The sequence below is a fragment of the Podarcis vaucheri genome (genome assembly GCF_965113315.1).
Source record: "Podarcis vaucheri genome assembly, chromosome: 17".
Taxonomy (NCBI): Eukaryota; Metazoa; Chordata; class Lepidosauria; order Squamata; family Lacertidae; genus Podarcis; species Podarcis vaucheri.
The window spans coordinates 42,447,426-42,475,392 of NC_138755.1; the positions used below are offsets into that span (position 1 = coordinate 42,447,426).

The 27,967-nt window shown below is 50.4% G+C and overlaps 2 protein-coding genes across 3 annotated transcripts in view; one reads left to right on the top strand and one right to left on the bottom strand.

Annotated features, from left to right (window-relative positions):
- Positions 1-22,636, bottom strand: part of CFAP91 (cilia and flagella associated protein 91) — a 31,342-nt gene extending 8,706 nt beyond the window's left edge. The window contains exons 1-12 of one of the 2 annotated variants that reach the window (XM_082206061.1): positions 22,564-22,636; positions 19,968-20,044; positions 18,002-18,159; positions 15,648-15,731; positions 15,038-15,094; positions 6,993-7,174; positions 5,653-5,830; positions 4,470-4,627; positions 4,172-4,354; positions 3,775-3,914; positions 1,752-1,868; positions 976-1,047 (exon numbers count right to left, since the gene is read on the bottom strand). In XM_082206061.1, the coding sequence (XP_082062187.1) occupies positions 976-1,047; positions 1,752-1,868; positions 3,775-3,914; positions 4,172-4,354; positions 4,470-4,627; positions 5,653-5,830; positions 6,993-7,174; positions 15,038-15,094; positions 15,648-15,731; positions 18,002-18,159; positions 19,968-19,970 (1,332 nt within the window). In that variant the 5' untranslated portion in view covers positions 19,971-20,044; positions 22,564-22,636. Of the gene's footprint in view, positions 1-975; positions 1,048-1,751; positions 1,869-3,774; positions 3,915-4,171; positions 4,355-4,469; positions 4,628-5,652; positions 5,831-6,992; positions 7,175-15,037; positions 15,095-15,647; positions 15,732-18,001; positions 18,160-19,967; positions 20,045-22,472 lie in introns of both variants that reach the window. The other variant, XM_082206060.1, reaches the window with a different exon arrangement.
- A 2,041-nt stretch (positions 22,637-24,677) lies between these two features.
- Positions 24,678-27,824, top strand: COX17 (cytochrome c oxidase copper chaperone COX17). The gene is made up of 3 exons (XM_082205603.1): positions 24,678-24,794; positions 26,331-26,448; positions 27,501-27,824. Exons 1-2 carry the CDS (start codon positions 24,679-24,681, stop codon positions 26,413-26,415), a joined length of 201 nt encoding a protein of 66 aa, XP_082061729.1. The 5' UTR covers position 24,678; the 3' UTR covers positions 26,416-26,448; positions 27,501-27,824.
- Positions 27,825-27,967: the final 143 nt, after the last annotated feature.

Below are 27,967 nucleotides of genomic sequence, written 5' to 3' on the forward strand. Positions count from 1 at the left end.
CTGACACTAGGCAAAGGCACATTGGTGGTCTTTATCAATACAGCTATGGGAAATATCCCCAGAAGGGAAGCAGGAAGAGGGCTGCTGCCCTCAGCTCCCGCTTCTAGGCTTCTCAGAGGCACTGGCTGACCACTGTAAGGACAGGACGCTGGAACAGGTGGGTCATCAGCCTGATCCAACCAGGCGCCTCTTCTATTTATAATGATTTTCTCCCTAGTAACTGACTCAAGTGTGTCCTAAATAGATATGTGAGGTCAAGGGATTCATTTTCTCTAAAGCCCAGCAAGGCAGCTGAATAACTTAAAAACCCACTTGAATCTAGCCCAAAGAAGGTACATCTTGCTTGGGGGAAGAAATATCATCATTCCAAAACAAAATAAAGGAGGATGGTTGAGCTGTCTTCTTATTTCTCCTCCCCCCTGGACTGCAGGCTTACTTAAAGGTAAAGGGTAAAGGGACCCCTGACCATTAGGTCCAGTCGTGGCCGACTCTGGGGTTGCGGTGCTCATCTCACTTTATTGGCCAAGGGAGCCGGCGTACAGCTTCCAGGTCATGTGGCCAGCAGGACTAAGCCGCTTCTGGCGAACCAGAGCAGCGCACGGAAACGCCATTTACCTTCCCGTCGGAGTGTTACCTATTTATCTACTTGCACTGGCGTGCTTTCGAACTGCTAGGTTGGCAGGAGCAGGGACCGAGCAACAGCTCACCCCGTCGCGGGGATTCGAACCGCCAACCTTCTGATCCGCAAGTCCTAGGCTCCGTGGTTTAACCCACAGCGCCACCCGCGTCCCTTCTTACATATTTATTAAAGATCCACCCCAACTCTTCTCCCAGTGCAGCCACCCACCCCACACGCCCCAATTTCTCCTTTCCTCCAAGATTCTTGTGCTGGCCTATCCGCACCTTTCTCTCATTATTTTGTTTTTAATCTGCCCCTAGAGGCTCAAGAAAAGAAAAGAAAAACCAAGAGAATACCATATTCTGGATAGCTCTGCCTCGGATTAAGCTCTGCAGTGTAATCACAGCCAGCTCTCTCTCTTCTTCAATCTGCCAAAGACAAGAAGAGTTTGCCATTGCCAACTGCTTTGTTGAAGGACGACACTCAGGAAAGGACATCGCTGAATCAGCTGCAGAATATTACCTAGATTTCTGCGAATGTGGCTCACATTTATTGGCTTTAATCCCCGTATACCAGCCTAGTTGGTTTACAGATATGGGGGGGGGGGGGGAGAAGGGAAGCACAGCAATGGAAAGATTGGGGCATTCAGATTTTTAAAGCACAAATCTACTCTAAGGATGCTTAGGATCCTGAGAGGATCAGGAGATCAGGAAGACTCTAGCATATCCTTCAAGTGTCTCAACTTTCCTGGGACATCCCGGACTTACAGAAGCCACCCCAGCTTCTGATTTGATCCCAGAATGTCCCACTTCCCCACTCCAGTGCTGCTGCCCAGCTCAGGGAGGACGGAGAGCAAGCACTCGGGTGCAAGTCACTTTCTCTCCTTCCTTCCCGGACCACCATCACCTTGTCAGGTTGTGCCCCTGCCTGCCTTTGACCTACCACTTGATTCTGAGCTCTCCAACCCTCTATTGTGCCTTGGAACTTGATCTTCTGCCTGGTCTGATTCCGCTCTTGTCTCTGACCCTTGTCTGCCTGTCATTATTTCTACCTGTTGCCTTTTCTGATCTTTCTCCACCCACACCAAAACTGCAGCCAAGGCCCTTCAGAGTGTCAGAAATAGTCCACCTACCAGTGAAGGCACTTCCAGTGTTGGAGTGGGAGGACGAGCGGGGATCTTGGATATCTTCTCAAGGAAACGAAGTGGTTTATGCGGCTCCTTAACCTTTTTCTTTCTGTCTTGCAATATCTGGAAAAGAAGTTAGTAGCATCGGAGGAACTAGGCCTAAGTGAACTGAAGAGCATCTCTTCACTATTCTTCTTTTCTTAATTCACCCCAAAGACTGTTGCAGTTGTACAAAACATTTACAACACCTGGTCCATGTTTTACATTGGCACTATTCATTTCACGTATTTTCCCAATCTGCTAGAAAGTAATGGGATACTGAGGGGAGGCTGGGAAGGAGAAGAGAATGAAGAAGGATGGTATGAAGGTAAAAGGATCAACAGAAGTTGAATCGCAGCCTGCAACCTCTAAAAATAGATGATACGGTTTCTCCTCAGCACAGGCACGCCAGGTTCCACCCAGCATTGTGGGGGCCGTGTGTGTGTGTGACGCACCTGGATGATGTCACATGTTGCTGCCGCAGTGGGAGGGCAGATGGAGCGCCCTGTCGCAGCACACAACACGTCTGGTCGCCCGGCCAGGCACTGACAGTAAAAATTTTGTGGGTGCCTTTGTGGGATGTATCATGACTGAAGCAGTCAAATACAATTCCTGTTGCCTAGAGTAGACACACACTGGAATGTTGCTCCAGACAGGAAGGCATTCTTGTCATACTCGCTCTGGAGCCTCCTCCCCGTGTGTGACCAGGTAGATGGGTGCGACCCTAGCAGACCCTACCAAAGGGCTAGTGACACAGCCATCTTCCTCTTTTCGCCTTTTTCCATTTTCTCCTTTCGGACGCACATGGCTTATCCTTACAGGCCTAGCTCAGACTTCTTTTCTCTACAAATGTACCGTATTTTTCGCCCCATAAGACGCACTTTTTCCCCTCCAAAAATGAAGGGGAAATCGGGGTGCGTCTTATGGGGCGAATGCCTGCAAGCCTCGCACGCCCGGCAGGAGGTCCCACCGGGTGCGCGAGGCTTGGGGCGGCAGCCTGTCGCCCGAAGCACGGGGAGCCCTCTGGAGGGCTCCCCCTGCTTCGGGCGAGTGTCTGCAAGCTTCGCGCACCCGGCAGGAGGTCCCACCGGGTGCGCGAGGCTTGGGGCGGCAGCAGACTGCTTGCGCGCACCTAGAAGCCTGGGGCGCGCTGAGCTCAGCACGCCCCAAGCTTCTAGGTGCGCGGAAGCAGTCCGCTGCCGCCCCAAGCCTCGCGCACCCGGTGGGACCTCCTGCCCGGTGCGCGAGGCTTGGGGCGGCAGTGGACTGCTTGCCGGCACGCAGAAGCTTGGGGCGCGCTGACCTCAGCTTGCCCCAAGCTTCTGGATTAGCGCAGGGGTCCGCTAGCCCTGGGAGAGGCGCCCGGCTCTCCCACGCTAGCGGAGACCTTGCCGGCACGCAGAAGCTTGGGGCGCGCTGAGCTCCGCACGCCCCAAGCTCCTGGTGCAGCGCAGCGCACCTGGGGGGGAAATAAAATTTTTTTCCTTTATTTCCCCCCCAAAAATCTAGGTGCGTCTTATGGGCCGGTGCGTCTTATGGGGCGAAAAATACGGTAACTGTAACTACAAGATAAAGCCTGCCTTCAGGATACTACTATGAACTGAATGTAAGTAAACTTTTAAAGAAGACTGCCGTGTTGTTCTTATTTTTAAGAGGGAAATAAAGGGGAAATTTACTAGGAACAATCCAGTCTGGACAAGCCAGACTGGATTGCTTAACTTAAATGATTCTCATGAATCCATCAACTTGCTTCCAGCAATGTGCAACGAAATGTGCTCTGCTCCTTGCTCACTAGCTTGAGTGAGGAGGGATAATATTTAATCAATATATCCTCTCCTACTTTCCACAACATTCCCACAGCCTTGACAGCCAAGATGGCGCCTGTGCCTCAGCACACAGTTTTCTTGCCTAGAATGGCCTAAAGCTGGTATTCAGGAAGCAAAGCAAGAGACAGATTCCAGGTAGGAAGAGTGCAATGGCCTCACTGTACCTGGTAAACCTGTGCCAGTTCCAGTTCTAGTCTCGCCGACCGTTTAATAAACCCATCCTTAGTGGTGGTGTTCCTTTTGGGAGCTTCAGTTCGGGGCTGAGTGACCGAGTCAGGCAGAGATGCCTCCAGCTCAAGTAATCCTAGGAAAGAGAGAATGCAAGCATTGGGGCGGAAGCGGAAGCGGAAGTGGAGGAAGAGCAGAGAAATTGGAATGGTGATGAAAGAGAATGACTCACTTTGAGCCAATGTGGCCTTATCAGGCACAGAGATTACAACAGAGCACATGAAACTGACCTTCCCCTGAACAGAAAGGAGATGAAGTCTGCATGTCCTTTGTAGCTTACATGTGTCCAGGAAAAGGGAAAATGGACTGGAAGATTTCCTTAGCATGACTGACCTTGATAGGTGTTGAGAAAGGGGTTCTTCACTATGAAACGGTCGGCTCTGTTGTCTGGAAAGTAGCCAATTCTTGATAGAGGAGCATAAGGCTGTGAATCAAATTCAGTGTAGTCCCTGATGACATTTCTTTTATCCAGTTTTCTTTCCACATTTTTCCCCTTGGCTATCAGTCTTCGGATTGCTGAGAAGGAATTTCAGACAAGAGGCACATCTAAATGAAAATCTGTATCCGCTTTCCATAGCTTGGGAAAGCAGGCAGTGGTATAGACTTTCTGCTCCATTACCATTTCCTTTACCTTTTATATGTTCATGCTGAATTTTTTTAATTTTTTCTTCTTTTTCTTGCATGAGGTTAAACCAGTGAGCATCCAAGCGAGTGACCATCAGTTCATTGCGGTTCTCTTCCCTTTTCCTCAGCAGAGCCTTTAAGAGTTCCAGTCTAACTTCTTGCAATCTTCAAAAAAAGAATAGGAAAAGAAGAGGCTTCAACAGATCTCAAACACTACTGCCATCCTTGCTTAGATCAGACTTCCTCATCCTCGGCCCTCCAGATGTTTTGAGACTACAATTCCCATCATCCCTGACCACTGATCCTGCTAGCTAGGGATCATGGGAGTTGTAGGCCAAAAACATCTGGAGGGCCGAGGTTGAGGAAGCCTGATTTAGATGATTTACCTATAATAAATGTTTCTCTTTTTTTGTTCCAAATATCCAGTGCATATTTTTATCATGCACCTTTTATAATGGCTTGCAGAACCAATGACCCAATAAAATAAATGCAGCCTGCCAGCTATGTTTGGTGGCCACGCCCACAAACATTTCCCGCTAATTAAAAAGTAGCAGCTGGTTGTCAAGAGCCTATGAGGTCCTTTCAAGAGGTGGCAGGCCTGAAATTTAATTTTGGCAAATCAGATATGATGTTTTTAAAGAACCCACTGGGGGAACAGTCTAGGATAATGAGGGTTTTCAAATCCTGGTACGCCATACCAAACTTAGGTCTCTAGGGTTCATGGTGACAAAGAATCTAAATCAACTATATACCACTAACTATGGCCCAGTTTGGAAACTAAACTCTAGGGACACCTGCCCATGGAGGACCATTAACTTCTCCATCATGGATACGATGATGATAATGATGATGATGATGATACTAATAATAATTTATTATTTATGCCCCGCCCATCTGGCTGGGCTTCCCCAGCCACTCTGGGCGACTCCCAACAGAATATTAAAAACACGATAAAACATCAAACATTAAAAACTTCCCTAAACAGGGTTTCCCTCAGATGTCTTCTAAATGTCAGATAGTTGTTTATTTCCTCGGCATCTGATGGGAGGGTTGGTGCCACCACCGAGAAGGCCCTCTGCCTGGTTCCCTGTAACCTCACTTCTCACAATGAGGGAACTGCCAGAAGGCCCTCGGCGCTGGACCTCAGTTTCTGGGCTACGAAAACAGGAAGGTAAAAATGAAAGACTTACTCCTCTATTTCTACTTCCCGGAAGGCCCACTCTTTCCTCTCCATTTCCTCCATCATCCTCCGCCGCTTTGCAATCTGTGTAGCATCGCTGAGCGGGGGGAGCGTTGCCTCCCAGGCACGTTTCTCTCGGGCTCGTTCAATCACTTCCACTTCTGCTTGGGTTGCTGGAAGGCCCCGTCCTTCAAAGGGCAGGAAACAAGAAGAGTGTATAGCTTATTTTTTACGAATGTGATAGGATTTATAAACCACAATGCACAAAGCTGCCTAAACGGAAGTATGAAAAACACATACACTTCTGAGGTGGCCAAAAGCCGGTGACTAAACTGCAGATGCTCTCATTACAGTAATCATGATAAGACTCAGGTTTCTCTGGCAGAACTTGGCCAGTAAACTAGAGAGGCTGCTTGGCCATCGCTTGTACGTAGCTGGGATAACAGAAGATGTGAGCATGTTTTCTGCTGCTGTAATGTTAATTAAGACAAATGCAATTTGCACTTTCTGCTGCCCTTCTGTACTGCTGCTGCTTTGATAGACTTTGAATCTGGCGCCAGATGAAAACATTTTATTCAGTCAGGCTTTCTAATTAGGCATTAACTCTGGGTTGTAAATTGTTTAATGCTAACTCTGATATAAAGAACGTTGTTGTTCCATAGAGCCACTCCCAACATAAGCGGGGGGGGGGGTTGCGGGCTCATGCCCCACCTACATCCTCGCGGGGCTAGCTCAGCCCCGCGGGACTTGGGTATCCCGGGAGTCATCATTCACCACGCCAGCCAATCGGTGGGACAAAGTACTAATCTTCCTTTAGCCACTAGCACAGGCAGGAATAAGAAACCTGACATTATTAACAAGTTAAAATCAATGTACAGTGCAAAAGATTTAGCTTTTTCTGCATTACTAGAACTGCTAAAAATCTGCTGAGCCTAACTGAGGAATTTATCACTCACTCAAATGCTCTGGTAAGAGATCAGGGAACTGGGTCCATTTCGCCTGTGGAATGTGGGAGCAAACCCATCTTCTAACAGTCAGGAAATTGTGTCTTTGCTTCATGCAAGTCGGAAAGAACCCTCATACAGTGGTACCTCAGGTTAAGTACTTAATTCGTTTCAGAGGTCCGTTCTTAACCTGAAACTGTTCTTAACCTGAAACACCACTTTAGCTAATGGGGCCTCCTGCTGCTGCCGCACCGCCGTGCGATTTCTGTTCTCATCCTGAAGCAAAGTTCTTAACCTGAAGCACTATTTCTGGGTTAGCGGAGTCTGTAACCTGAAGCGTATGTAACCTGAAGCGTCTGTAACCCGAGGTACCACTGTATGGTTATCAGTCCTTTGCTCAACTCACCCCAGGTCAGCGTGACAAGGGTCAGGAGCTCAGGGATGGAACCTGGAGGCACCACATATTCAGGGCTGTAGGGATCTGTCTGAGCTTCGCCATCCCGGTAATCCGTCTGTGTTCCCACAGTTCGTGAAATGAGATAAGATGGCTTGTCCCTGGATTTCACCTTGTCAATGTATGTCTCTGGCCTAAAAAGCAAATGAGAGCAAAACAATACATTGCAAAATGTTTTCACCCACTTAAAATGAAATTAAGGTCGTTGTTGTTTTTAAAAAACTTTAATTATTATTTTTTTAAAAAATAGACCATAGTTATTGAATTTTTTGCTGTTTTTACAACCAAGCGTGTCAGAGCTGCTACCAGGTCCCAGCTCACATAGGACCACGCCACACAGCGTCCACTTTAAAAGAGTCTTTATTGAGTTACAGGTTTCATTTCCGAACTGCAGCGTGCAGCTCTACACCTTCTGCTCTAGGTCGGCGAAGACCCGTCTGAGTCCCCGCCTCTTGCACACCAGCTTAATACCCTAGCCTTGCTCCACCTCCTTCGCCTCTCCCTACGTCTCTGGGTCCTTCTGCCCCCCTGGGCCTCCTCCCTTCTACTCTCCTCTGACGCTGACCCCCCTGATCCTTCTGCCTCCTTGCGGCGGGCTTTAGGACCTGGCTCACTCTCCGGGCTGCTTACTGCTCCAGCTTCCGCTGCATTTGAACTTGGCGCGCGCGCCCAACTCTCTACTTTCCTCTTAACCGTTGCCTCGCTCTCTGAGGAGGGCGTGACCACCCCTGACTCGTGCCCTCCCTCCTGCTGACAGCCTCCGGAACCCGATGCCTGGCTACCTTCCTCCCTGCTGCTCTCAGTCTTGAGCGTGGGTCCCGACTTCCAGCTGCTGCCGCCCTCAGTTATGAGCGTGGGTCCCGACTTCCAGCTGCTGCTCTCTGAATCTCCTCTGTTCCCTTCCTCCTGGGGTGTCCCCCCGGATCCCCCCCTTGCTCTGCTCACTGGGGCTCCCTTTTGGGAGTCCTCTGACTCACTGCTTAGGCTTGGAGATCTCGGGTCGTCATCATCACTCATTCTCCCTTCGGCTTCCTCCCCCTCGCTCTCTGTTTCCACCCTTCTCTGCGTCTCTGCTTCTGAACCCCTGACATCCATCCCCCCCTCGAAGCCCCCCCTTCCCCCCTCCCCGCTGTCAGGTGTGGGTGCTGGGCGCTCCATCATCATGGGAGGGAATGCTGGATACAGGTCGCTCCCCTTGGGTGGCCGCCAACTGAAGACCTCCGAGTCTTCCCCCTCGCGGTCGTCGACGTTGACTTGTTGCTCTTCCATCTCTGTACCGCCGTGCTCGAACCCGAGGTCCTCCCCGAACACGTCCATGTCAGTCTCTGCGTCGGTCGCTCGACCTGGCATCTCCAGCCACGTCCTGCGCCATTGCTCCTCTGGTCGATCGTCCCACCAATACGAGTTGCCTGATGCCGAACCTGCCGGTGAACCTTCTGGGGAACGGGTGCTCCGTGCGGGTTCCCCTTCTGAGTCGAATCCATGGAACGTGCTGGAAGAAAGTGTGGGTGTGAACAACCAGTCGTCGAAGAAGCTCGCTGGCATGGGTTTGTGTGGGAAGAGGGCATGAAACTCGTCCTTGAGCAGGGGTTCCTCCAAAGCGTAGTCTGGTACCCAGCTATTGGCGCTGGCCCGGGTGCCCTCTCTGGCTAAGAGGTATTCGACTCCCTCTTCCCCCCATCTGGAGTCCAAAATCTCCGTGACCTCGTTGATGCGGTCCTGGTGCTTCACCTCCCGCCTCTCCGTCCGTTCCCGGAGCGGACTTGGCGCCGTCCCTGGCTCCTGGAACCTGTGAGGTGCCTTGTAGGGAGTGAGCACCGACCTGTGGAACACCGGATGCATTCTGGAACCCTCCGGCAGCGCCAGTCGGAAGGCTACCGGGTTGATCTGCGCTTCGACTTGGTACGGACCGATCTGCTTGTGCCCCAACTTCTTCTTGGCAAGCGACCTGGTCGGCACTGCGTGGGCTGCCAACCAGACCCAGTCTCCCACTTGGATCACTTCGCCAACCCGCCTGTGCTTGTCAGCTTGCACCTTGTAGGCGTGCTTAGCTAGCTCCAGCTGCCGTCTGAGTTGATCGTGGACCGCCTGCAGCTCTGACGCGAACGCGTCCGCCGTCTGTGGTTCTCCCTCCCCCACTCTCTCCAGTCCCGGGAAGGTTCTGGGATTCCTCCCATTGTTGGCAAAGAACGGCGTCACTCCTGTGGACACGTGCTTCGTGTTGTTGTAAGCGAACTCGGCTAGCGGCAGGTAATCCACCCACGTCGCAGGCTGTTGATTGGCATAGCATCTCAGGTACTGCTGCATGATGGCATTGACCCTCTCTGCTTGCCCGTTGGTCTGCGGGTGTCTTGCTGATGCCAGATTGACCTTGACATTTAGAAAACCCATCAGCTTCTGCCAGAAAGACGAGATGAACTGGCGTCCGCGGTCGGACAGGATAGACCGTGGCAGGCCATGCACTTTGAACACGTGATCTATGAACAGTTTGGCGGTTTGTTCCGCCGTGGCCACCTTCGCACACGGAATGAAATGTGCCATCTTGGTGAACAAGTCCACCACCACTAGCACAGCTGTCTTGCCTCTCGAGCTGGGTAAATCCGTCACAAAGTCCAGGGCCACCCTCTCCCACGGTTCAAACGGTGTTTGCAGCGGTTCTAACAGTCCCGCCGGTGGTCTGTGTACCGGCTTGGCCCTCTGGCAGGTGTCGCACCTCGCGACGTAGTCCGCGACCTCTCCTCTAAGCCTGGGCCACCAGAAGTCTCTCGCGACTAATTCCATCGTTTTCTCTGTGCCAAAGTGACCGGCCGTGGGTGCGTCGTGCAACTGTTGCAGTACCTTGGCGCGAAGGTCGTCTCCTGGTACATAGACAGCCCCTTTGCGTAGGAGCAAGCCGTCCCGCACCTGGAACTCGTCCGTGGTAGCCGTGCCTCTGAGCAGTTCCGCCATCTTGTCTTGCGCGAATGAGTCGTCCCGCAATGCACTTCGCACCGCATCCAGGTCTACTGTAGCTGAGGCACACGCCCACGCCGTCGGTGCGAAGATGTGCATGGCCGCCGCTGGCGTCACCTCTTCTAGGTATTGCGGTTTTCGGGACAGTGCATCCGCCATGATGTTGGTGTCGCCTGGGACGTACTCTATTCGGAAATTGAAGTCAGCAAAGAACTCCGCCCAACGTATCTGCCTCTGGTTCAGGAACTGAGCCGTGCGCCAGTGCTCCAGATTCTTGTGGTCCGTGCAGACCTGCACCGTGTGCTTGGCGCCGATTAGGAAGTGCCTCCACGCCTTGAAAGCTGCATGAATGGCCAGCAACTCCCTGTCCCAGATGGTGTAGTTCTGCTCCGACTTGCTGAGCTTTCTGGAGTAGAACGCTCCCGGCCGCCACACCCCCTGCGGGTCTCGCTGCAGCAGGACAGCTCCCACGGCTCTGTCTGACGCGTCTGTCTCTACCCTCAACGGTTTACTGGGGTCGATATGCAGCAGTTGCTTCTCCGATGCGAAGAGATGCTTGAGCGCTTGAAAGGACTGTTCCGCCTGCTCCGTCCAGATGAATTTCTTTTTTTTGGAGCTGAGCGTGTCCGTAATTGCTGCCGTCTGCATCGCGAACCCCTTGATAAACTTGCGATAGAAGTTGGCGAAGCCGACAAACCGCTGGACCTCCTTCCGGTTGCGCGGGCTTTTCCAATCCAATACCGCACGAACCTTGGTGCTGTCCATGGCTATCCCCTTGTCCGACAACTTGTATCCCAGGAACTCCACCTCCGTCGTGTCGAACTGGCACTTCTCCAGCTTGGCGTACAGTCTATGTTGTTTCAACCTGCTGAGCACCTCCCTCACGTCTCGGTCGTGAGCTTGCTGCGAGTCAGAGAAAATCAGGATGTCATCCAGGAAGCAGACGCATGTCTTGTAGAGGAGTCCCTCCAACACGTGATGCATAAAAGCTTGAAAACAGTGAGAGCCATTTTGTAATCCAAAGGGCATAACTCTGTATTCGTAGGTGCCCAGCGGTGTGAACATGGCCGTCTTCCACTCATCGCCCTCCCGCATGCGGATGAGATTGTACGCCCCTCGCAGGTCCAACTTGGTGAACACGCGTCCCTTGCGCACCGTCGCGAGGAGGTCGTCAATCCTGGGCATGGGGTAATCAGACGGTTTGGTCATCTGGTTCAAAAGGCGGTAGTCCACAACTAGTCTTTTTTGGGGCGTGTCTTTCTTTTTCACGAAGAAAACGGGACTGCCCCCCACTGCCTTGGACTCTCTGATGAAGCCACGCTCCAGATTATGCTCGATGAACTGTTTGAGTTCCTGCATTTCATCTTCAGACATGGAGTATAGCCGCCCCTTCGGCAGCGTCGCCCCCGGTAGGAGGTCAATCTTGCAGTCATATGGCCGGTGAGGGGGTAGCTTGTCCGCCTCCTTCTCGCAGAAGACCTCCAAAAAGCTCGCGTATTTGTGGGGGACCGCTTGCAACGTTCCCAACTGCAGTTGTGATTCCTCCTCCTCTCCCTCCCGTCGGGGCAGGATGCAGTGTTCTGCGCAATAAGAGGAGCCGAAGATCAGTTGTCTCTGGTACCAAGCCAGTGTCGGACTGTGCCTGTCCAGCCAACTCATGCCCAAGACAATGGGCGTGTCCGACAGTTGGGTGACATTAAAACTGATGACTTCCCTGTGGTTGCCAAGGCGCATCACCATCGGTGGCGTCTGCTTCACCACCTGCCCCCCTAGCAACTCTCTGCCATCCACTGTGACGACTTGCAGGGGCAGAGTGGCAGGCAATAGCTGTATAGCGTGCTGCTCCACAAAGCTCTGCGCTATAAAGTCTGCGTTGCTTCCAGAATCCACAGAAAGCGGCACTTCGATAGTGACGCCGTCGGGTAGCTGGAGAGATGCTGTGAGCTGCACTACTGGTTTGGGTGGGAGGGGATCCGTGGGTTGCAAGATTGCTGGGGACTGCTTCACAGATGCGTCTGGCTGGGCCCCAGTGCCTCCGTCTCCAGCCAGACATCGTCGTTTCCCTGCTGTGGTTCTCCTTGCTGCGTTGCTGCAGTCACCATTGCTGAGGCTGCAGTGTGCTTGTGGAGCCTCCGGGGACACTCCTTCGCCAAATGGCCTGGATCCTCGCAGATGTAACACTTCCTGTTCCCTCTAGGAGGCTTCGCTTTCACTGCTGCCGGTGCTAGGGCTCTGGCTGCTAACTGAGCCCTTGCACCTCCAACCTCCATCGGTTCCCCTCCCCCTCCTGGCGGAGGTGTGGATTGCGCACGCGCTGCTTCCCTCGGAACGAAAGAGAAACTTCTCGCTGCTTCGCGCCCTCCACGTCCTTCATCTCTGCACCATGGACGTTCTTCCAGCCTCACCCCCACAGTCAGCGCCCTTTGGACCACCTCCTGCGTGCTTCGGGGCCTCTCCCCCCTTGCAATTTCATCCTTAACCGCAGAACTTAGACCCTCCCAGAAGAGTTCTCTGACAGGGGGCGAATCCCGATCCCATTCTAAAGCACTGACCAGCGCAAAAAATCGGGCGTGATACTGCCGGACGCTCGCCCTCCCTTGTTTTAGTCCATGAATCTCCCGTCTGGCAAGATCCACATCAATAGTAGACAAAAAACACGCATCCATCGCTTTGATAAAGGCATCTGCATTCTGAAGCGCCGGATCTTTATCCCTCCACAAATTGCGCAGCCAGGCTTTGGCATCCCCATGCAAATGGGACAATATGAACCCCACCTTCTCTTCCTCATCTCTAAAGTCTTTTGCCAGCAGTTGCAGTGCGCACATTACGTCTGCTCTAAAATTAGGGTACTGTTGCAAAGTCCCATCGAAGTGAGCCACAAGCCCTCCTGCTCTCCGTGCCAATCCCACGCCCTCCGGTCTGGGTCCCGGTTGCCCTTGCTTAACAAGCATTTCAAACCTGGCGTGTAGGTCTCTGTAGGCGGCTGTAGTCTCCTCCTCCCGTTTCTTGGAAGCCAATACCTCTGAGGACAACTGGTTCACTGCCTCTTGCAGCGCGGAGATCCTCTGTTCTTCCGTCATCTTGCTAACCTTTGTGAGCTCGCTTACAGACACCCCTCTTCCTCCCCTAGCGGCTTCTGCTCCCGCTGCGAGGTTTCAGGTTTCTGAAGCTTTGAAGAGACGGGTCTTACTGTCAGAGCTGCTACCAGGTCCCAGCTCACATAGGACCACGCCACACAGCGTCCACTTTAAAAGAGTCTTTATTGAGTTACAGGTTTCATTTCCGAACTGCAGCGTGCAGCTCTACACCTTCTGCTCTAGGTCGGCGAAGACCCGTCTGAGTCCCCGCCTCTTGCACACCAGCTTAATACCCTAGCCTTGCTCCACCTCCTTCGCCTCTCCCTACGTCTCTGGGTCCTTCTGCCCCCCTGGGCCTCCTCCCTTCTACTCTCCTCTGACGCTGACCCCCCTGATCCTTCTGCCTCCTTGCGGCGGGCTTTAGGACCTGGCTCACTCTCCGGGCTGCTTACTGCTCCAGCTTCCGCTGCATTTGAACTTGGCGCGCGCGCCCAACTCTCTACTTTCCTCTTAACCGTTGCCTCGCTCTCTGAGGAGGGCGTGACCACCCCTGACTCGTGCCCTCCCTCCTGCTGACAGCCTCCGGAACCCGATGCCTGGCTACCTTCCTCCCTGCTGCTCTCAGTCTTGAGCGTGGGTCCCGACTTCCAGCTGCTGCCGCCCTCAGTTATGAGCGTGGGTCCCGACTTCCAGCTGCTGCTCTCTGAATCTCCTCTGTTCCCTTCCTCCTGGGGTGTCCCCCCGGATCCCCCCCTTGCTCTGCTCACTGGGGCTCCCTTTTGGGAGTCCTCTGACTCACTGCTTAGGCTTGGAGATCTCGGGTCGTCATCATCACTCATTCTCCCTTCGGCTTCCTCCCCCTCGCTCTCTGTTTCCACCCTTCTCTGCGTCTCTGCTTCTGAACCCCTGACAAAGCGGTATATAAATTTTTTTATTTTTGGATTGCCTTGTTTATCATATGTTTATATTACCAATGTACAGCGGTATCTCAGTTTTCGAACGTCTCCGCTGACAAACATTTAGTTTTTTGAACGTCGTAAACCTGGAAGTTAATTCTTTGGTTTTCGAAAATGCCTCAGAAGTCAAACACGCCACACAGCTTCCGTATTGAGTTTTCTGTACTGAAGTTTTGGTTTTTGTACGTTTCGGAACTCGAACCGTCTTCTGGAACGGATTACTTTTGAAAACCGAGGTACAACTGTACAATGTCCTCAAAGCAATCTTGTGAGGTACTTTCTCTGAGTGAGACGGTTTTCCACAACCTCTTACCCTCCAGATGCTTGGGGGGGGGGCTACAACTCTCCTTCAGCCCCCGCCAGCATGGCCAATGGCTGGAGAAGATGGGCATTGTAGTCCCAAACATCTGGTGAGTATCAGGTTAGGGAAAGCTGGCATGAGAGGACCCAAGTTGCTTGACAGCTAAGCAGAGATTTGAACCCAGGTCTCTATGGTCACAGTCCCACACTCTCAGCATTGCACGGCACTGACAATCTGTTGAGACCTAAGGTTCTTTTTCTTTGCTATACAACTTTTACAGTCATAATGTAGTACGAAACTCTCTGGATGTGCCACTGCGGCTTTTCCAGGAAGTGCTACCTGAAACTATAATAGCAAAAACACCCCTTCAGCAGTTAATGAAGTAGGCTCAACTCCCTCCCACCCCCACAAAAAAAGTCCCCACCCCACAGAAATTTGCTTCCTAATTTGTCGAGGGATAACTGGAGCTGTGAACTGGGGTGGCACCTGCATGCATTCCACAGGGTCATTATAGGGACTGAGAAGTCTGTGTTTCCCTCCTTATCTCTGTCAATCATTCAGTCAGCCAACCAATCAATGATCAGATAACTAAGAACAGCCAACCCTCTCCTACGGGTTTCTTCCTTCCTTTCTTTTTTTGACTTTTCAATACTAGAAACATCAGCTTCTTGAAAAACAACAGGATCACAATGTGAGCATATCATTACTTACTTTGACATTGCATAGACAACATTTAGTGGCATCGGCTTATGAAAGGGGATGAAAGGTCTGAAAAGAGAGAAAAGTGAGTTTAGGCAAACTCAGTGAAGCAAACAAGCAGAACGTTTCCTCAGTTAGCACAGCTCTCCTAGGCTGCTTGGTCCGTTAACAAGCTTATTATTTAGCTACCTTGCAGTTGTAAGGGACGCTTTTCAGTCACTCTTCTCATATTTAGAGGTAGGATATGGCTTAAGATGCCTTTGAGGGCCAATTTGTGGTCCTCCAGGCCTTTCTATCTCGCCCATGAGACTCTCCCAGCCATGCCCCGCTCAGTCTACACCCTTAACAAGTCCTGCTCTGTGTCCTCTGGTGATGCCTCTTCCTTGCCTGGGTGGAGGCATGTGGGTGTCTAACATGATATAGATTACAAGAGGTCTTCTTGTGATTGACAGCCTTCACACACACACATGAAATCAAACGATATGATCAAGACACTCCCATGCCTTGGGAAACTGAAAGACAGAAATGTCCTTTCCACATATTTTGGTGGAATACTCATTTATTTGGTCATGATAAAAACAGGTATTGCAATCGAGTATGATTTGCTCTGTTCAGTTCCCACCGTTCAAAATACTTCCAGCGATTCCTTCCACCAACATCAGGATCTTCGTATTCAATTCTTGGAATCTGAAGTGAGGGTTGAGATCTATTTTTTAAAAAAGAAAGTGTGGTAAGAAACTGGTATCTCCTGCTAGAATACAATGTACAAATTGGGCACCTGTCTAAGAATCTCCTGGAGGGAGATTTGTTCCAGACTCCCTTGGTTATTATGTAGATCATTTTCAATGGGACTTTTGGCCCAAAGTTGGGATGGAACTGCCCTGGTCACCCAGAGATGGTCAGAGATGTGTCACAAGATGTATGACCCTCTTGATCGTCCTGGACTTCTCTGGGTGTGTGAAACACTTTTTAAAAGGCACTACTTCTTTCTAGAGGGACGCAGGTGACGCTGTAGTCTAAACCACTGAGCCTAGGGCTTGCCGATCAGAAGGTCGGCGGTTCGAATCCCCGCGACGGGGTGAGCTCCCATTGTTCAGTCCCTGCTCCTGCCAACCTAGCAGTTCGAAAGCATGTCAAAGTGCAAGTAAATAAATAGGTACCACTCTGGTAGGAAACAGCATTTCCATGCACTGTTCTGGTTCTGTCAGAAGCGGCTTAGTCATGCTGGCCACATAACCGGGAAAAACTGTCTGCAGACAAACATTGGCTCCCTCGGCCAGTAAAGTGAGATGAGCACCGCAACCCCAGAGTCGTTCGCGACTGGACTGGACTCAGGGGTCCTTTACCTTTAAAAAAAAAAAAAAACTTCTTTCCAGAGGGTAGACCTCAGAAAGCAGTGCTGGGAGATTAATGCACAGCCCCTATCGGGACCCACAGAATTCTATCTTTTCCCTTTCACCATCTATTCTAGCTGAAATTCTTGGGTAAAGATGCACAGAGATTGAAGCTACGGAACCAGCATTATGCTAGTGACACCTAGTGCCCTCTCACACTTACATCATATTCAGAGAGGCAGCAGAAACACTAAACTTTGTCACTTGGGGCTGAAATGGAAATCAATCCAGGCAAGACTGAAGTGCTGGTAATTTCAGTCTTGAAATTAGGTGTGCAGCATGTTATGGGGTTTGACTCCCTGTTAATAGGGAGGGAGAACCTGTGGTTTACCCAGTGTTGGACTACAACTCCTATCATCCCTGACCATTGGCTGGCGCTGATGGGACTTGGAGCCCCATCTGCCGGTGGAACAGCACCTGCCGGTTCCATAGTTTCCCCACACCTGCCCTAAAAGGTTAGGGGTCTGCCCTTGAATTGGCACCAATTATAGAAGCGGTAACAAGCAGTACCTTTTATTGGTTTCATCAGGTTTGCCAGCTATACCCTTTCCGAAATAGGCCAAACCTCACCCGAGTCATTCTCACTCTTGTTACCTCCGGGTTTGATTACTATAATGCATTCTCTGTGGGGCTGCCCTTGAAATCAGTCAGAAACCTCAACCACTGACATATTCCCTTTGGTCTGAAGTTGTTACACTACAAGTCCATGCCATGGGTTTTGGGCTAGACAAACCAATGATTGGTCTGTCTCAGTATTAGGCAGATTCCTATGTTTCCATTGCTTTAAATATTGTACATCTAGCTTTCCTGGGTTTTCTGTCCCAATGAGGCAGGATAAAAAATGAAGCAGAATTCTTCACAAGGCCTGTCAGGTCGGTGAAACTGGTGAGAAGCGCTTCTGCGCTGCACTACATACATGGCAGTAAAATATCCCGTGCATGAAAAGTATAGTGTAATATATTATGTCCTCATGCTCTATGACCTCAGCTTTGAAATGACGCTGTTTGGTTACACCTATACAGTGGTGCCCCGCAAGACGAATGCCTCGCAAGACGGAAAACTCGCTAGACGAAACAGTTTTCCGTTTTGGAGGTGCTTCGCAAAACGAATCTCCTATGGGCTTGCTTCGCAAGACGACAATGTCTTGCGAGTTCCTGCGGGATTTTTTTCCTCCCCCCCCCTTTTTCTAAGCCGCTTATCCGCTAAGGCGATAAGCCGCTAATAGCGCTAATCCACCAATCTGTCAATGGGCTTGCTTCGCAAGACAAAAAAACCGCTAGACGAACGGATTCTTTTCGTCTTGCGAGGCACCACTGTATTTGGCCTTTTCCTAGAGCCACCGTCTGAAAAGTTTTGCTTTGTGAAGTTTGTGATCGTGGCAAAGAGATGGGTAGTCTGACCATCATCAGCACTGAAGTGAATGAGCCACACCGATAAATTAAATTACAAGTAAAAAATGGTTCTTTGTTTCTGCAGCCATATTTAAGCTGGAATTCGGGCTAAGCTACATTCATGCCAAGGGCTGACCTACTTTGTGGGGAAATGTACCTCAAAAACACTTACCACTCCGGAGGGCCCTTACCTAGCCAGCTTCTGAAGAGCCTCAATGCGCCGTCCTGCCCTTCCTCTCCATCTTCGGTCAATGAAGGGGGGAACAGGGTTTATTTCTTCTAATTGCATAGAGTATGGTGGATAGTGAATCAGGTTACTGAACATGGTTTTAAACGCTGGCACTTTCCTCTTTTTTATATGGAAAAAAGATAGAAAAGGCAAATATTGTAGGTAAATATATGGAGAATAACAGCACAAGAGCTAGTATTTGTGTGGAAACATAACGGTTGGGAAAGAACCAGGATCCTGAGCTCACCCACTACCGCTGACCTCTTGACAGATGGGCAGGGCTGCCTACTTGTCAACCACTGGATGACAGCTTTAATGGACAGATCTGAAAGCCCTCTAACTGTGCTTCCAGTTCCTCCTTTGCCTTGAACAAAAACTGCAAGAACTGTTTATATAATAATAATAATTTATTATTTGTACCCCGCCCATCTGGCTGGGTTTCCCCAGCCACTCTGGGCGGCTTCCAACAAAGATGAAAGATACACTAAAATGTCACATATTAAAAACTTCCCTGAACAGGGCTGCCTTCAGATGTCTTCTGAATGTCAGGTAGATGTTTATCGCTTTGACATCTGAAGGGAGGGCGTTCCACAGGGCGGGCGCCACTACCAAGAAGGCCCTCTGCCTTGTTCCCTGTAACTTGGCCTCTCGCAGTGAGGGAACCGCCAGAAGGCCCTCGGCACTGGACCTCAGCATCCGGGCAGAACGATGGGGGTGGAGACGCTCCTTCAGGTTTACTGGATCGAGGCCGTTTAGGGCTTTCAAGGTCAGCACCAACACTCTGAATTGTGCTCAGAAACGTACTGGGAGCCAATGTAGGTCTTTCAAGACCAGTGTTATGTGGTCTCGGCAGCCGCTCCCAGTCACCAGTCTAGCTGCCGCATTCTGGATTAGTTGTAGTTTCTGGGTCACCTTCAAAGGTAGCCCCACGTAGAGCGCATTGCAGTAGTCCAAGCGGGAGATAACCAGAGCATGCACCAATCTGGCGAGACAGTCCGTGGGCAGGTAGGGTCTCAGCCTGCGTACCAGATGGAGCTGGTAAACAGCTGCCCTGGATACAGATTTGACCTGTGCCTCCATGGACAGCTGTGAGTCCAAAATGACTCCCAGGCCGCGCACCTGTTCCTTCAGGGGCACAGTTGCCCCATTCAGGACCAGGGAGTCCCCCACACCTGCCCGCCTCCTGTCCCCCAAAAACAGTACTTTTGTCTTGTCAGGATTCAACCTCAATCTCTTAGCCGCCATCCATCCTCCAACCGCTTCCAGACACTCACACAGGACCTTCACCGCCTTCACTGGTTCTGATTTAAAAGAGAGGTAGAGCTGGGTATCATCCGCATACTGATGAACACCCAGCCCAAACCCCCTGATGATCTCTCCCAGCGGCCGCATGTAAATGTTGAAAAGCATGGGGAAGAGGACAGAACCCTGAGGCACCCCACAAGTGAGAGCCCAGGGGTCTGAACACTCATCCCCCACCACCACTTTCTGAACACGGCCCAGGAGGAAGGAGCAGAACCACTGTATGACAGTGCCCCCAGCTCCCAGCCCCTCAAGACGGTCCAGAAGGATGCTATGGTCGATGGTATCGAACGCCGCTGAGAGATCCAGCAGAACTAGGAAACAGCTCTCACCTTTGTCCCTAGCCCGCCATAGATCATCAACCAGTGCGACCAAGGCAGTTTCAGTCCCGTGATGAGGCCTGAATCCCGATTGGAAGGGATCCAAATGGTCCGCTTCTTCCAGGCGTGCCTGGAGTTGTTCAGCAACCACTCGCTCAATCACCTTGCCCAAGAATGGAAGATTTGAGACTGGGCGATAGTTGGCCATCGTGGCCGCATCTAAAGATGGTTTTTTAAGAAGCGGTTTAATAACCGCCTCTTTCAGCGGGTCTGGGAAGGCTCCCTTTAAAGACTGTAAGCACCTACCATTTCATCGTGAAGCAGATGAGACTGGACTGTTGCTTGTGCATGGTCTCTCTCACTTGAAAGTGTATATAATGGATCTAAAACACATATAAATACAGTAAATAGAAACATTTTCATTAAACTTATGAATGAATATTAGGCTGAGTGATAACATATAGGACCTTTCCCCTTCCTCCCAGCTATGCTTTCACTTTGAAACTGCTGACTCAGATGAAACATTGCTACCAACGAGTGCTTACAGTGCCTCACCATAGACACCAAGACTGACTCAAACTAGCCTTGGCAATGGTAGGGCTCACCTGGAGTCTGGAGAGCAAAGTGCTGACCCCTGATTTGCCCTGCCCGTCATGGCAGCCTCTTTTTTTCACCCCTTCCGTGTCACGTCTGCCATGGAACATGAAGAGGCGTGTACCTTTTAGCCCCTCCTAGTTTCCTTGTGGCACATCTGGCTGGTGGGGGGAACGTTGTTTATAATAGTTGAACCGGGTTAAGCACTGTGTCTGTTTTATGTGACACTCCTGGTCAAATTTGTGTTTCACTTCCCATTGTTTTCCTGTTTTTAGAGAGGTGCACTTAGTGTGTCACTTGCTGTGTAAGCACTATGGTGTTTAAGGGCCGGGAAGGGGGGGAGCTATACAGCTAAACAAAATAAAGTAAGATTGGGGAATATAGTGGGTTTAAGTTCCTTTTTCCAGCAACCACACGGGCGGGGGAGAGGATCAGACGGGGATGCCACAATAAAAAGGCGGTGATGCTGTTTACAGCACTCATGTTGGGGTGCGTGTGTGTCCAGTTGAAGAAACAGCTGTGGAGTGTGGGGAGTACCTTTTCCCATTCTTTGGGCCCCTTAGAAAAATAAAGAAACCTGCTGTACCTGGAGCTGGTTGTCGAGGGTGCAGCTGAATGGGGCACAGCTGTGGGCAGCCTGTGGAAGTACCATCCACCTTGGGCTTGACCACATAAAGGAAGTCTAGGGTGAGGGACTAGGGTGATGTCTGCCGTTTCCACAAATGCTTCTTGTTGAGAGACTTTTAAGGGTGAGATGAGAGTTTATTTGGACCCTGGGTGAGAACCCAGAGGTTGAGAGATGTTTCAGAAGGAATATATATATATTGGTATTAATGTAACATTTTAAAATGTAATAGTTTGCTTACGTTTTCTGTTGCTTCAGTTTTTTGTACACCAATTAGAGAAAATTTTAATACATTAAACAGTATAGAAATTAAATCAGTCAATCAATCAAATCAGATGTGCTACCAGAATAAAAAAAGGTTGAAAGGAAATATAATTTTCTTGCTTATTTGGATGAGGAGCGCTGTTAAAAGGCTGTGATACAAAAAACAGAAAACAGGTAAATAATATTGATTACTGCTTGCATCAACCACATCAGTGAGGGAACGGTAAGAGCTAAATGTCAAAATGTGTCAAAGAGTCAGAAAAACTGGTGGAAAGAATAGCTTCCCAAATGACTGTACAGGGGCGGGGGCGGGGGGGGGGCAATAACAGGATAACTATAGGGGAAATAAAATCTCATGCCAATTTGCATTTCCAGGAACCACATTGGGGATGGGGAGTGAAATGCCTAAACATAGTAAAACAGGTACATAGTTACCTGTGTAAATTGATGTTTGCAGTCAACACATTCGAGCAGAGGTGTAAAGGTGGCAAGAAAAAAAACACAAATCCCACTTTGCAGCACTCGCCTAGGGCAGCGGGTGGTAGTGGTAAAGACCAATGTGATCGAACATGAGTTACAACGATTGATTGAAATATCATTGGTGACGATTTTTTTTTTTAAAGCTGGAAATGAATATGATCTCCTGTCTTCTGCACTCAATGGAAAGGAGGGTATAATCCACCTTTATTACGGCATGTTGTGGGCGCTGCTCCCATGAAGCACAACTTGGAACATCTTTATGGGTGCGCTTGAGTCTTAATTCTATTCATGTTTAATTGTATTTTCAAATGCTTATTCCCCTCCCCCACGTTTTTAGCTGTTCTTATTTTTATCTGTACAGAAAACTGCTTGGGAGTCCCTTTCAGGGGAAAAAGCAGGGTATAAAAATAATAGCAACAAGGCCACTTCCTGCGCTGTCTTTAATGCAAATACCTGTCTTTTTAATGTATTTCCATGTTTAATTGTGGTTGGGGTTTTTTAAAGGATTGCCTCCCTCCCTCCTCCCCATGCTGTTTTTAGCTCTTCTTTTTATCTGTAAACTGCTTGTGAGTCTCTGTGTCTGGGGGGAAAGCAGAGTAAAAAAATTATTATTATTATTGTTATTATTAATAATAATAATAATAACCCTGCCACTTCCTGCGCTGTCTTTATAGTGATTATCTGTGTTCTCAATGCATCTCCGTCTTTAATTGTGCGTTCAACGCGATCGCGCCCCCCCCCCCCCCGCCGCCTGTCCTCCGCCCGGCGGGCGTCCCCGGGAGGGAGAAGGCGGAGGAGAGTCTCGCTTCCCGGCGCCTCCCCTTCCCCGCGCGCCTCCCGCGAATCACCGTAGAGGAAGTCGAAGGCCCGGCTGGGCGCCACGGCCCTCCGGTAGAGAGCCCCGGGGGGCGCCCCGGACGCCGCCGCCGCCCGACCCACCGTCACCGAGCGGCTCATCGCGCCCCTTGGCCGCCCGGCGCCGCGCCGCGCTAGGCCCAAGCCGTCGCCATAGCAACGCCGGGGAGGGGGCGCGGCCTGCGCGCGCAGCTGAAGCCGCAGAGATAGGAAAAGGGCAGAGGGGCCTGCGCGCCGGAGTAGCAGGAGGGAGGAGGGAAGTTCTGCAGCAGCAGCCGCGAAACTCAAAGACGCCTCCTTCGCGGGAGGAGAGCGAGGACAAACCTTGGGGTTGTTGAGTCCTTTAGTCGTGTCCGCCTCTTCGTGACCCCCTGGACCAGAGCACGCCAGGCCCTCCTGTCTTCCACTGCCTCCCGCAGTTTGGTCAAACTCATGCTGGTAGCTTTGAGAACACTGTCCCACCATCTCGTCCTCTGCCGTCCCCTTCTCCTTGTGCCCTCCATCTTTCCCAACATCAGGGTCTTTTCCAGGGAGTCATCTCTTCTCATGAGGTGGCCAAAGTATTGGAGCCTCAGCTTCACGATCTGTCCTTCCAGTGAGCACTCAGGGCTGATTTCCTTCAGAATGGAAAGGTTTGATCTTCTTGCAGTCCATGGGACTCTCCAGAGTCTCCTCCAGCGCCATAATACAAATGCATCAATTCTTCGGCGATCAGCCTTCTTTATGGTCCAGCTCTCACTTCCATACATCACTACTGGGAAAACCATGGCTTTTACTATACGGACCTTTGTTGGCAAGGTGATGTCTCTGCTTTTTAAGATGCTGTCTAGGTTTGACATCGCCTTTCTCCCAAGAAGCAGGCGTCTTTTAATTTCGTGGCTGCTGTCACCATCTGCAGTGACAAACCTAGACAGCATCTTAAAAAGCAGAGACATCACCTTGCCAACAAAGGTCTAAGCTTGTGGAACTTCATCCCTAGGGAGACCTGGGTTGCCTGACAGTTTCCCCCCTCTTTTTTACAAGGCAAGTAAAGCGATGTTTAGGACATCGGATATGCAGTGGTATCTCGGGTTAAGTACTTAATTCGTTCCAGACGTCCGTTCTTAACCTGAAACTGTTCTTAACCTGAAGCACCACTTTAGCTAAAGGGGCCTCCCACTGCTGCCACGCTGCTGCTGCACGATTTCTGTTCTCATCCTGAAGCAAAGTTCTTAACCCAAGGTACTATTTTTGGGTTAGCGGAGTCTGTAACCTGAAGCGTCTTCATCTTCAGCCTGAAGCGTCTCTAACCCAAGGTACCACTGTAATGCTTGTATCCATGTGTTGCTTAGTGCATTTGTCTTCCAGTAGGGGGTCAGCTCTTGATCATATCAGAGACACCGCTGCTAATTTCTCTTTGGGTTTTTTATTTTTCTTTTAGGAGAGGGGAGGGAGGGAAAGGAGTCCAGAATTCCCTCCGCTTTTAAGTTTGCATTTGTTCGCACAGCATCGTCAGCACGCATAGGACTTCACAGGGGGTTGGACTAGATGGCCCTCGTCATCCCTTCCCCTCCACAACTCTAGGAATCTATGAGGACAAGAGGGCAGGCCGCTTGCTCCGAAGAGCTTGCACTCCCAAATACAGTAACAGTGTCAGAAGGCATTTTGGAGCGTAATACTTTTCTTTTTGGGGGTTTGCTAAATATTGTGCTTTATTATTCCATTGAAAACAAGCCAACAAACAAACTCTGCTTCTCGCTGAAGTTGTTGCTCCTTCGTCTGCCTTCTTTTATCCTTTTCATTCCTGCGTGACATGGCCACTCTTTTTAGAAAAGAAAAGTGGGCATAAACGGGGGGGGGGGATAAAAAACAACCCCTTTTTGCAGTTGCAGGATGAAATGCGGGATCTGATCCTGAAAGGGTGAAGGCTGCTGGCTGACTCTACCTGGTTCTGTCTCCTCTCCATCCCCCCTCTGGCCAAACTGCCAAGCAAGGCGACTGTGCTGTCGCGTCTTTTTATTTGATTCTATTTTCCTCGCGCACTTCCGGAAGCCGCGCCCTCCCGCCTCTACCATTTCGGGACTGTCTTTCTCCGCGCAGGCGCACTCCCGCCGACTCCCTCCCCCTCGCTGGGCGTCCAATGGCGAGCCGAGTGTGGCGGAAGAGGCGGCGGAAGTGCGCGGGGCGGGGAGGCGGGCCTCTTTCTGCGAGCGGGCAGCCATGTCGACCGCGGCCCCCCGCGACTCCCCGGGCCTCCCGCCCCCCGAGCAGAAGCCTCCGCCCGCCCTCAAGCCCTGCTGCGCCTGCCCGGAGACCAAGCGGGCGCGCGACGCCTGGTGCGGAAGGACGGGGGGGGGGCCGGGGCGGGGCGGGGGGGGCTGGAAGACTCGGGCGGGGGGGGCGACGGGGGGGGCCGGGCAGCGCGGGGCGGATCGGGGGCTCTCCTCCCCCCCCCCCAGGCCTCCGAGCAGAAGGGGGAAGCGGAGCCCCTGCTGGACCTGGCGGCCCCCGTCCCCTCCTCCTCGCCAGGGGCCTCAGCGCCGCGGGGCGAGAAGCGGAGAAGAGCAGCGGGGAGGGGACGGAGCTTTCCACACTTTCCACTCTTCGAGACACGCGTCTTTTCCCGACACGGTCACTCGGTTCTGCTAGCAAAGCGGAGGCCAAACTTGGCCTTGAAATCCCCCAGACCAGATTCCAAGGTATAGTTAGCGGAGTAAAAACTTAAGACACGTTGAAGGATCCCTAAAAAACCGACGAGGTAATGAATATTTCACGAGCAGAATGGCCACCAATCCATTGACGACGGGCACTGCTCATAGGAAATCCAGCTGCAACAGACTTCGCTTACAGATAACTTGTAACGAGTCTAAACCTTAACACACGCAGTGGTACCTCAGGTTATAGACGCTTCAGGTTACATACTCCACTAACCCAGAAATAGCACCTCAGGTTAAGAATTTTGCTTCAGGATGAGAACAGAAATCAAGGCCCCATTAGCTAAAGTGGTGCTTCAGGTTAAGAACAGTTTCAGGTTAAGAATGGACCTCCGGAACGAATTAAGTACTTAACCCGAGGTGCCACTGTACTATGTACAGAACACCAGACCAGAAGGAAAACAGATAGAGAAAATGAAACCCGGGCTCCTTCTGGCCCTCCTTTTATAGTCAGCCTGGCCTTGACAGAAGAGAGAACAGAACCACTTTAAGCCGTCTGTACTCAGCTTCTCGGAAGGAATAATCCAGTCATGAACCTTCTGCTTGTTTCTTTCACACACAGAAGCTTCCAGAACCCTCTTGAAATAAGTAGAATAGGAAAGATCTCTACACATCAGATCAAGACTTTCTGCGCTAAGAAATGCAAACTGACAAAACCTAGATGCTGCAGTTGACACACAGTTTGGAAAGCTCTGATCCACTCCAACCCCCTGCAATGCGGGAATATGTAGCTGCCCCATCCAGGGATTTCCCACCCCTTCTATTTCCATGCTTTCTGAGTAGCTAGTGATAGTGCTTCAATGGGGAAACACCTCTGGGAAAAGGGTTAGGAAGCCTCTTTGGCCCTTGTTCTCCTCTCTTCGCATCAAAACATCAGCCACTGCATTTTGTAAAACAGAAAAGACAGTTTACCTGATTCTTTTTAACCAACAACATGCAGCTTTCCTGTAGCCTTACCAGAAAGGCGATCTGAATGGGACGCAAATTGCAACCATTCATTCCTTTGGAGGAAGGAAGCATAATCTGCAAACGCGGGTGGAGGACAGTTGGACGTTTGTACCAAAGAGTGCCGTCAATTCCAGGCTAGTCTTCCTCGGCGCTGATCAAGTCAACTCCCTAATTTGTGAAATTGCTTAATTGGGAAATTTTGTCTTGCAGCATCATCGAAAAAGGAGAAGAACACTGTGGTGCTCTTATTGAGGCCCACAAGGAGTGCATGCGAGCCTTGGGTTTTAAGATATGAACAAGATGAAGCACACACCCGAATGTTTGGAAGGTAAATGGATGTCCTCTTGCAACGGTGCCATTTATCAGGGGAAATGCATGCTGGTAGCGGTCAAGGTGAGGGACGTGGGTGGTACAGCTTCCGGGTCATGTGGCCAGCATGACTGAGCCACTTCTGGCGAACCAGAGCAGCGCACAGAAACGCCATTTGCCGGAGCGGTACCTATTTATCTACTTGCACTTTCATGCGCTTTCAAACTGCTAGGTTGGCAGGAGCAGGGACTGAGCAACGGGAGCTCACCCCGTCGCGGGGATTCAAACCGTTGACCTTCTGATCGGCAAGCCCAAGAGGCTCTGTATTTTAACCCACAGCGCCACCTGCGTCCCACTTGAATGTGGTATATGAATGTAATAATAAAACAAACAAGGGGTCATTACCATGATAATACCTTTTAACATAGTAAACATGCCACTGCAGATTTAGGCTTGTAAAGAATTTAAAACAGGAAGTTTGGAGTAAATAATCTTCCTTTTATAGTGTATTGTTTGAACATCAAAACATGATGAGAGAGCCTTTCATAAGTACTCTGAATATACTTTACCAAACACCTTAAAAATCGTTGGGCAAAAATGTCAATGTGTCTACTTTGTATGCCTGACAAAAGCAAGCATTGGGTGACTGATGCTTTTAGATTTGTAACAAGCCAGGAGGTAGATTTTGTTAAATGTAAGAGAAATTGAGCACTGGAACAAGTTGCAGACTCTCCTTCCTTGGACAGGCTCCTGCTAGGGATTCTTTGGGTACAAACATTCCGTCGAAAGTTTGAAGTATATGGTCCATTGTGTTAACCTTCCAAGTCCAGTAAGTCTTCAAAGTCACTGTGGTTAAGTAAAACGGCCAGTTCTGTGGTGGCAGATAGTGGTGATGATGGTAGACGTAAAATAACTACAAATAAGGCATAAATTAATCCTTGGTATGTTTTACTTGCAGGCATTGCTTTCATTAACTTCCCAATGTAAGTTTTAGAGGAACATCATTGCTAATAGATGAGATATATAGCTAAAGCTGCTTCTTATTGGACCTTTTCTCCCTTCTCCCTCTAGGTGATTTGCTGTTGAAATATTAGTTTGGGGACTTTACTCTTCATGGCTGCTTGAACACGGGTGTTTATTTATCAGAAGATGAATTTATTGGGAAAAAATACGATGGATTCTAAAATCAGAGGAGTGTGTTGAGTTACAGTCTTCTTCCATGGCTGGATCCTGCCTAAGTGATAATATGAGAGATTCTCCTGAATAAACGTCTGAGCACAACAAAACTGGCTCCTGTATGATGCAGTTGTATCTGGGAAACTATGCCACCACCCTCCCATGTATGCACTGGAATTAAATATGCTCAATCAATAAAAACAAAGTTGGCTGAATTCAGAGATGCTGTTGGATTGGGCAAGTATGTGTGCACCTACTCAAGTTTCCATTGCAACCTGCCAAGCTCCTTTTTCAGCAGAGGTCAAAATCAGTTTGTAGATTTGCTGTGTGCAGGCTGCATGGCTGCCCAGCTGGGTAGATGG